Raw genomic sequence first — 10,172 nt, 5'->3', positions numbered from 1 at the left:
AGTTTAAACTGCTTTAGTTTTCACCATCTTGTGGAAGGTGCAAGGACAAGTGCATAAATATTTACGGGGGCCCTATAGGATCTTGGGCCAGAGCTTACACTCACATTGTAATATTAAAGTTTGAAGATGTATGAAAAATAGATGGATGAACAATCACTACAGGTATCATAGAATATCAGGGTTGGAAGTGACCTCAGGAGGTCCTCTAGTCCAACCCCTTGCTCAAAGCAAGACCAATCCCCAATTTTTACCCAAGATCCCTAAATGGCCCCCTCAAGGATTGAATTTACAACCCTGGGTTTAGCAAGCCAATGCTCAAACCACTGAGCTATCCCTCCCCCCAAAGTCCCTAGACGTCCCAGGAGTAATTTAATCTTTTGTTACTCTCTCCTTTCCAAGACCCTAACCTGCCCATCCTTTCTTCCCATCAGTGCCTAGGGCAGAGTAACTTATTGTTTACATCCAATGGGCGGTGAAGTGTCTTAACTGGGCACGCACATAACAGAAAAGGGAGGGGGAAAGAAGGGTTACAAGCTAGAGGAGGCGGAGCTTAAGAAAATGTGGAGGATCAGTTGCCAAAGAGACAGGGATAAAGGGGAAAAGAGGGAGAAGGCCAGAAAGGATATTGCCAACTTGACTTTGGCGCATGGGTCACAACACCATTCAAATTTGGCCCAGCTGCCTCTCCCAGTGCTCCAGCAGGAGGAGACCTGCATCTGCAGCCCAAGATGCCAGCCCAGAGTGCTGGAAAGAGAGAACCCCTGGGAAGACCAGGAGAGGAGCAGGGTTTTGTCCTCCCTCCTGGGCAAGTCAAGCCCTGGCAAGTCCCAGGTCTCACCGCTATTTTTCAAATAAAATGTTGGCAACCCTAAGGGACAGGGGCCTTGGGGGAAAAGGGAACTCGGAGACAGTGGGAGGGGCCAGGGCGAGGAGGGGCGGAGCTGGAAGCAGCAAGTGGCGGAGGGTGCCCAGCAGAGGACCTGGCTGCTTTCTCCCTGCACGGGATCGGTGCCTCCGCAGGGAAGCAGGGCCAGGCTTGGTGCCAGCCCCCCAGCCCGGGGAGGCAGAGCGGGCGCAGCAGGTAGCCAGCCGGGGAGCGGCAGCGCTGAGCAAGGAGCCAGCCTGGGGAGCCGGAGCCCGCCTCTGCCCTTCCGACGGCGGCAGCTGGCGCTGCTCGGTCTCCTGCTCCGCGCGGGGGCAGCGCCTCGGCTCGCACGGTCACCTCGGCCGCCTGTTGCCTGCACCCGGGAGAGGCGCCTCCGCCTGCCCGCAACTTAGAGCGAACGCGCGCGGGGCGCGGCGGCAGCGTCCCTCGCCGGGGACCCCGGCGGCGGTGCGGTCCCGGGGCTGGCTGCGGGGCTGGGGGCTTGTGCTGCTGCCCGTGGGGCTGGGCGGAGGCCAGGCAGGCGGCGGGGAAGCGGAGCGCGACAGGAGGGGGCGCGGGGCGGGAGCTGGCCCAGCTCTCCGGAGTCCCGCGGCAGAGGGTGCAGCCCGCTCCGAGGTGCCGCGGGGCAGGGGCAGGATGTGAGGAGCCGCCAGCCCCGAGCCAGTCCCCAGCCCAGCGCCCGGCACGGCTCAGCATGAGCGGGATGAAGGCGAAGGACTCGAGGGCGCCTTCCTCGGCCAGGGACGGCTCGGTCCGGCTGCAGGGCCGCCCAGAGCTGGACCCCTTCCGCGGGGGGGCGGAGGCCGTGGACATCTCCTTGCACGGGCTGCTCTACCCCAAAAGCAGCGAGGAGGAGGAGGACGAGGAGGAGGAAGAGCCGCAGAGGCGCCCAGAGGGGGAGGAGAGGGGCCCCTCCTCGCAGCGGGAAGGCAGCGGCTCCCCGCCGGATAGGGATGCTCTGGACAGCGTCCTAGACACTTTCTTGGCTCCCGCGGCCCACGTCAGCTCGGCCAGTGCCCCCGCGGCTTGGTGCCTCTTCGGGGCCGAGCTCCCCGGCGCGCTGATGAGCCGCCGCTCCGAGCACCAGCCGGGAGAAACAGCCGCCGCCCACCAAGACAGCCCGGCTGCAAACTCGGGCTCCGTGCCGCCTCCGGCCGCGGCCGCCTCCCTTTGGCCGGGCGGGGGCACCCCGGCAGCCGCAGCCAAGCTGCCGCCCCAGCGGGAGGGCGAGGGAACCGCGGAGAGCGCGGGTGGGCCGCGCAGTGCCCCCGAGGCACTCTCCGAGGAAGATCACGGCTTTGCCTCTGGGGGCCCCGCTGAGCAGGACGCCGGCTCCGGGAGCAGCCTTGCTCTTGCCCCTGCCTTTACCGCTGCCCCCGGGAGCTCTGCGGCTGCAGCAGGGCCCGGGCAGGATTTCCTCCATGTGCCCATCCTGCCCCTGAACTCGGCCTACCTGGCAGCCAGGACTCGGCAGCTGCTGGATGTGGAGGAATACGAGAGCAGCCTCTTTGGCCGTCGTGCGTCCCCCACCTCCACCCCCCATGACTTCGCGGACTATGTCTATCCCCAGCCCGACTCAAAGGAGGAGCATTATAGCTCCGGGGACTTCCAGCCAGCTCTAAAGATCAAGGAGGAAGGAATTAGTGCCACCACCCCCTACTTGGGCACCAAGACCACTCCAGCAGTAACGTGCACAGACTACAGGCTGGCCGCTCCGCAGCCGAGAGCCAGCCAGGAGTCCTCCTCTCTCGAGTGTATCCTGTACAAAACTGAGTCTTCAGTTCTGACTGGGCCCTATGGGCCGCCGCACTGTAAAGCATCGGGGAGCTCAAGCTGTATGGTTCAGCGGGACAGTCTGCCCTCCACATCAACAGCCCCTCAAGCCCTTTACCAGCCGCTCAACCTGAACGGCCATCAGCAACTTGGCTTTCAGACAGCCGTGCTCAAAGAGAGTTTGCCCCAGTTATATCCTCCCTATGCCAATTATATTAGGTAAGATTTAAGGTTACATTCATCTACAGCAAACGGCACTAAACCTTCTTCTTTTAAAACAGATTACTTTTAAAGACACATATTTCAAAAGATTTAAGTCCGCATTTTATAAGGAAATTTGGGGGTTTGATCTTAACTTAAAAGGGATGATTTATGGTGTTATCTTTTAAACTGACCTGGGAAACAGTTATTGGTAGTTTTTAAATAAGATGTTACTGAGCTGATCTTTGTGCCATAACACTTTTTTGTGTTAAGGAGATTGAATCACAGAAGTTATGCAGAAAGCAGACTTATAGAAAAAATATAGACTTCATCTAAGTTTTTAAGTAAAATGAATTTCATGTTAAAGGAACATTGCACCGATTAGAATAAGTTTTACAATAAAAAGGGGAAGTTCTAAAAAATGTGTAAGACATTGAAACATGACAAAAAGGAATCAAAGAGACTGAGCTTCACTTGATCGAAACTGGGACAGAGCTTTTAAAATAAATACATGTAGAAATAAGACAAATATATTTACATTTGCTACATTGTGTCATATTTGAAATTTTAGTTCTTGTCAGAAAAACTCCACTTCATTAAATCATACTCTTGTGACAGTGAAATTTTAAATGCTTTTGTCACAAGTTTGACCTGTGGATCCTACAGAGACTATATTACTGTATAATGGACTAATAGGTGATAACTTCTGAACAGCCATAAATGGTGAATATTTCATGATTTATATGCAGGTAACTTCTGTATACACAGTGGTATATTTTACAAGTAGATATTATGTTTACATTTACATATTTCTTTAAAATGCGTGTGCATGATTTTAGGGGAAAACCACCCAATTTCAAAGCAAAAATTAACATGACAATGTGTCCAAAATTCTGATCTAGCTTATATAGTAATAAGTCGTTAAATAAAATGGTTCAATATAACTTTTATATACAGAAATACTACAACATTGTTAGAATATTTACTAATACATTAAAGACACTTCTAGTTTTTTAGTAAATAGCTATTTGCTAGCTAAATAAATCAATTTCTTTAGGCAGGCAATATATCTGGAAATAATTCTTCACTATCCTTTTTGTGTTCATTAAAACTGGTTACAAGTAAGAATTCTGCTAATGAATTAGGAGATATTAATTTGATATTTATGAATTTTCTATGTAACGTGAAGGTCAGTTTTACCAGTTGCCTAGGAAAAGGGCTGCTGAAGTTAAATTAGTTTCAGTTCAAAGCAGTTTATTATTATTTTAGATTCAGCAACTAGGGAAACTTGCACAGGAGTAATTTTATTCACATGAGCAGTCCCACAGAAGGATCAGGCGTCTATTTTGAAGACCCTAGCAAAGAGCCTAGCTTTCCCGTCTACTATCTAAAATGTGTTAAAATACAACTTGCCCTCTACACCAGGGTTTTTTAATTACTTAAAACATTTTAGCTAATGCATTTTACAGATATGCCTTTTATCCAAGACCCAAAGCAAAAACACATTCAGTGCTGGAGTGGCTTTAGTCACTTTTCTTCTATCCTTATCAAATTTGCTTTCAGTTTTAAAAGGCAACCGTTAGGATTGTAATTTCCTTTAAAACCGTATAACCCAGACTGACAGTGAATCTTCTTTACAAGTCTGTTTTATTCCTGTTAATTTTCTTTCCCTTTAAAGGCCAGACACTGAAGTTGGTCAGAGTCCTCAGTACAGTTTTGAATCATTACCTCAGAAGATTTGTCTGATCTGTGGTGATGAGGCTTCTGGTTGCCACTATGGAGTACTTACCTGTGGAAGTTGTAAAGTCTTCTTTAAGAGAGCAATGGAAGGTACGTCAGATGCTTTTGTTTCTAATTGTCTGTAATAAAACTTCCTGGGGTACATTAAGCACTTTATTTTTATCTAGTTTTAAAACCGGTCTTGGTAAATATTATTGCAGTCATGTTTTGTCCCTGAGAAAAAGATTCGGATACTTGCAGTAGGTGGTAAATTCCTTCTTAGTTATTTAATATTAATACTATTTGGTTTACTTATATTTATTATCCGGCTGGTTTTATTTTGGGTTGTGGATCTGGCAGAAGCTTATAAAACCTTGCAATTCTTTATCTGTTACAAACTTCATGAAATGTTAGCAAATACCAGTTTCACTTTAAAAATATTTAAATGTTGCTGCTTGGCAACAAACAGCCTCGGCATGAAACTATGTTCTTTATGCAAATAAAAACTCCCATTGGCCTCATTCTCTCATTAAAGTCAGTGGTAGTTTTTCTTGCTTATGGAATGCAGAATTGGGCCTTTGAGTTTTAAATAATAATAATTTTAAAATAGTTGTTTTGCTTTCTACTCAGGACATGAATAAGAAAATCAAGTCTAAGGTGTTAATAAAACAGAGCTTTATATTACCTTTGAAAATAGGTTGGTACTTAGTTGAGAATGTGTGGTTGGTTTCTCTTTTTAAATCAAATGATATATGTGATCCTGTATTCCTTATGTACCCAAAATGCGCACGCACACCTGCTGAAATAATTAATGTGTACAAAATGTAAGATTAGACCCCATATTTTTTCTGACACTACCAAATGCTACATAAAAGAGTATATACTCTTCAACAGTTTTACCTTTTATCTTTTATGTATTTATCCTCTCATTATCCTCTCATGTCAAACTAAATACTAGAGTACTCCATATACACAGACCCCTTGCTTATAGTATATTTCTCTAATTTGTATTTGATTTGTTTTCTTAAAATCAAAGTTGTATAATATGTTTCTCTGACATTTCATATAGTTTATTAACCTTTATATAATTTAATCTTCAAAGGAAAGAACATCTGAATGTGGGGAAGAAAAAAATTAACATAGTTCGCTAGATATAACGCTAATTTTCGGTCTGTAATTTGTTGATTAGTCTATGTGTGTATTATTCTATAAGTGTCATATCTTTAAAAAGTCAGTCATATCATAAAGATAGTTGGAGTTTACTAGGTTAGGCTCCAATTTAGGAAAGCACTTAAAGTCGTGTCTGAATTTAGGCACGTTCTTCACTGACTTGATTAACTCATTTTCTTGATTAGGTTACATAAACAAAATGAGTTTACTTCAGTTTTAGCAATACCCTAAACACGTCAAATAGTTATAACAACAGCTCAAGCAAGTGAAATTTTTAACAAGGAATCTAATTTAGAAATGCCACATTTTAAAGAATTTTTTTTTACTTCATCCCTTTACAGTAATGTTGTTGTCTTTGACTAATATTTTTTCTTTGGTTGGTTGGTTTCTTTATGAACCGTTAAAATCAGCTGGGTACAAAACCGGTTTCCAGTTGTATTTGCCCTAGTAGGCAACTCTGCTCAGAAATGTATTTTATTACCATTTCAATATAAAAGCACTGCTGATAAATGTTAAGAACACTTTATGAATAAAATATTAATGAGCCTATGGTGGCAAAGTCTTCACAGTCATGGATTTTTAAAGCCAGAAGGGACCACTGTGATTAGTCAGCTCTGCTGAATAACACAGGCTATAGAGGACTTCCTGCTTCAGTCCAAGAGCTGTGGTTCAACTAGAGCATATTTTTTAGAAAAAACAACCAATCTGGATTTAAAAATTTCCAGTAATGGTGAATCTACCACTTCCCTTGGTAAATTGTTCCAATGGTTAATGACTCTCACCGTAATAAAACAAAAAAAAGGCACCTTATTTCTAATCTGAATTTGTCCAGCTCCAGCTTCCAGCCATTAGATCTTAATAGCTTTGTCTGCTAGATTGAAGAGACCTCTATGATCAGATTTGTGTTCCCCATGTTGGTACCTGTAGATTGTGATCAAGTCACAATCTCTTCTCTTGGATAAACTAAATAGATTAAGCTCCTAGAGTCCTTCACTGTAAGGCATCTTTTCCAGTCTTTAATCATACTTGTGACTCTTATGAAACCCTCTCCAATTTATCAACATTCTTCTTAAAGTGTAGACACTAGAACAGGACACAGTATTCCAGTATTGATTGTACTAGTGTCAAATACAGAGGTAATATAACTTCTGTACACCTACTTGATATGCTCCGTTTTATACATCCCGGAATGGCATTATCCCTTTTGTTCACAGTGTTGCACATGGAGTTCATGTTCAGCTGATTAGCCACCGTGATTTCAGAATACTTGCTTTCCATGATCGTGATCCCCCCGATCCTGGAAATGTAGCCAACATTCTTTGTTCAGAAATGTATGACTTTACATTTGGCTGTATTTAACATACATAGTTTGCTTGTGCCTAGTTTACCAAATTGTTCTGAATCAGTGATGTATCCTCTTCGTTATTTACACTCCCCCATTCTTTGTGTCATTTTCAAACTTTAACAGTAATTGTTTCTGTTTTCTTTCAGACCATTGTTAAAAATGTTAAATAGTGTAGGGCCAAGAACTGATCCCTGTGGGACCCCATTAGAACCACACCTATTCAATGATTATTTGCTGTTTACAATACAATTTGAGACCTGCCAGAGATCCAGTTTTTAAATAATTTAACTTTTGCCATGTAGATTTTGTATTGTTCTAGTTTTTTATCAAAATGTTGTGCAATACCTAGTCAACACTATTACCTTTATCAATCAAATTTGTAACCTCACTAAATTCGTAATCTTGTCAAAAAAGTATCAAGTTAGTTTGGCAAGATCTGTTTTCCATAAACCCACACTGAATGGCAAGTAAATTATATTACCTTCCTTTAATTCTTTATAAATCAAGTTCCGTATCAGCCACTCTATTATTGATTGATTAGGATTGATGTCAGGCTGAAGGGTCTATAATAACCTGGGTCATCCTATTTACCCTTTTAAAATATTGGCTTGATATTAGCTTTCTTCCAGTCCTCTGGAACTTCTCCAATGTTCCAATACTTACTGAAAATCAATATTAATGATCCAGCAAGCACCTTGGCCGGCTCTTTTAATATTCTTGGAGGAAAGTTTTTAATCTGCTAATTTTAAAATGTCTAGCTTTAGTAGCTGCAATTTAACATCTTTCTTAATCACTGTTGACATGGAAAGTATTTCACCATCATATGATATGAATATTTCATTTGGCTTTATTCCAGCTACAGAACACTTCTTCTGTTTCTACATTATCATTGACAATGGAACAGTATCATTGACAATGGAACAGTATCTTTGTTAGCATTCTTGTTGTTCCTAATATACTTTAAAACTCCTTATTATTGTCCTTAACCTTGAGAGCCATATAGTTCTACTTTTGTCCTTTTGCTTTCCTTATCAATTTTCTACAATTCCTATCTCCTGGTTTGTATTCATTACTATGAACTTTTGCTTTTTTCCATTTGTTATACATATTTTTTAAACTTTTTATAGCTACTTTAATTTCTCCTCTAAGCCAAATTGTTGTTGTTGTTTAACTAGTGCACTCCTTTCTTGATTGTGAACTTTTGAACATTTAGTAAAATATTTGTAAACAGTTATCAGTTTATCTTTCATATCCCGTTTTGGACTTTATTGTGCTAACACATAACAAATGTAGTCATGTCATGATCACTTGTACCTAAACAACCATTAATTTTAGTTTTGTGATCAGTTCCTCTCTGTTTTTCAGCATCATGTTTAATAGGGTGTTCACTCACATAGAATGTAAACATAAGGTGATTGATATCACTGTTTTCCTATGCACAAAGGCTTTCCAGTTTAAGAGTATTCAATAAATGTGAAAAGAATGAATGTGAAAAATAGGTGTTTGTACACACTCTTATGTGGACAACACAATGTATGCTTTATGTAGCATCTTCGTACTTGCTGGTACAAAATGTTTTTATCATAACATGAGAGATTATTGTTTTAATTATGAGATTTCAGGCGTGGAAGAGTGACTCAGAAAGTTGGACATGACAAGTGAAATAGCAGTCTCTTGACTACTGAAAGTTAATGGGGAGGAAAACAGAAAGGAGTCAAAGGCTGGATGTGTACAGTGAACAGGATGGACAAATAGCTAGTTACATAGTCTGACACAGAGGTTGCAAGTTTATGGTGATTTTTTAATACCAGGAGTTCAGTCCTGAATTTGATTGAGAGCTGGATAGACAGTCATTAGAGTTGCTGAACAAGGGAGTAATATGTTCCCATGTACGGGCAAAAGGATAGCCCCCTGCTTTCTATATAGCTTAGATATAATGATCTATCTCACTAACTTCAGCTATCGCAAACCACTGTAGTAAAATAATTTGTCAGCAAGAACAAACACTCTAAACATTTTACTGAAAATACAGTACAAAATAATATTTTGCAAGTTCACAAATGGTAAGTATGTAAATTGAAAACCAGATATGTTTTTGATGTAAAAATATGCTACTATCCCCATCATTTCCTCATCGGGGATGTAGCATTACCTTTATGAATTTTTAGGTACTGTAGTACTATTCTAGACACAGTTATTTTGTTTCTAAAATAACAATTAATGAAAATAAAAGACTGAACTTCATGAATGCAAGTTCACAGTTACAACTCTGCTCTTCGTGCATTTTTCATAAAAATATTAATATGATAAATTAATGCATTATTAGAAATAGGTGGCTGTTGTTATTTCATAGCTTTACTTTATTGATATAACCCGATTCCTACACAATGACTGATATTGCTGTTTTCCTCCACATAATGTGTGTACATAGCAACTGTGTAATGGAATATGGGCAGAGGAAGTCACTTAGCAAATATGGGTTTGACTGCCTTCTGGTTTTTTGGTTTTGTTTTTTTTAAGTAATTTCTGTTCTAAAAGTTTCCGAGTTGAACTGTGTTGATAGCTTCATCTTTAATTATCTGTGATGGTCTTTTCCACACACAAATCATTTCCTGCATACAGAATTTTCTTCTGAATCCAATTAATAAATTGAAATTCCTTTTTTAAAAAAACTGTTCACATATGGAAACGAGAGATTTATCTGTTATCTAAAAAATTCTATCTATTCAGTCTTTCATTAGGCGAAATATATGTCTTACCATGCATAAACATCAGTATGAACTATATTCTAGTAAATTTGAATAGATAAGAATTATTTATGCTAGTTAGATTTGTTGTAACTATATATTTTAGTGTGGCCAGCATATAGATGCATAAATTTTAAAGAAGAACTAAAACTGTATGAAGAGCCTTAGTGAAAAGACTATATAATATAAATGTAGAAGGAAACTGCTTTAGGAAGCATATTGGCAATGAATTGTTCAAATAAATGTGATTGCTCTTGTGCAGAGTTTAAATCATTTTGGTTCTCAGCTTTTCATTTGTCAGTTATCAAGTCTGAATGTTAGGCTGCTTTGT

At 41.2% G+C, this 10,172-nt stretch overlaps 1 protein-coding gene across 1 annotated transcript in view; it reads left to right on the top strand.

The window, feature by feature from the left end:
- The first annotated feature begins 1,113 nt into the window (after positions 1-1,113).
- PGR (progesterone receptor) overlaps positions 1,114-10,172 on the top strand; it is a 53,833-nt gene continuing 44,774 nt past the window's right edge. Inside the window, exons 1-2 of the mRNA XM_007059392.4 lie at positions 1,114-2,878; positions 4,539-4,690. Of these exons, the coding sequence (XP_007059454.2) occupies positions 1,581-2,878; positions 4,539-4,690 (1,450 nt within the window). The 5' untranslated portion in view covers positions 1,114-1,580. The remainder of the gene's footprint in view (positions 2,879-4,538; positions 4,691-10,172) is intronic.

This window comes from Chelonia mydas, chromosome 1 (assembly GCF_015237465.2).
Source record: "Chelonia mydas isolate rCheMyd1 chromosome 1, rCheMyd1.pri.v2, whole genome shotgun sequence".
In the NCBI taxonomy this organism is placed as follows: Eukaryota; Metazoa; Chordata; order Testudines; family Cheloniidae; genus Chelonia; species Chelonia mydas.
This window is presented reverse-complemented; position numbering and strand designations above follow the sequence as displayed.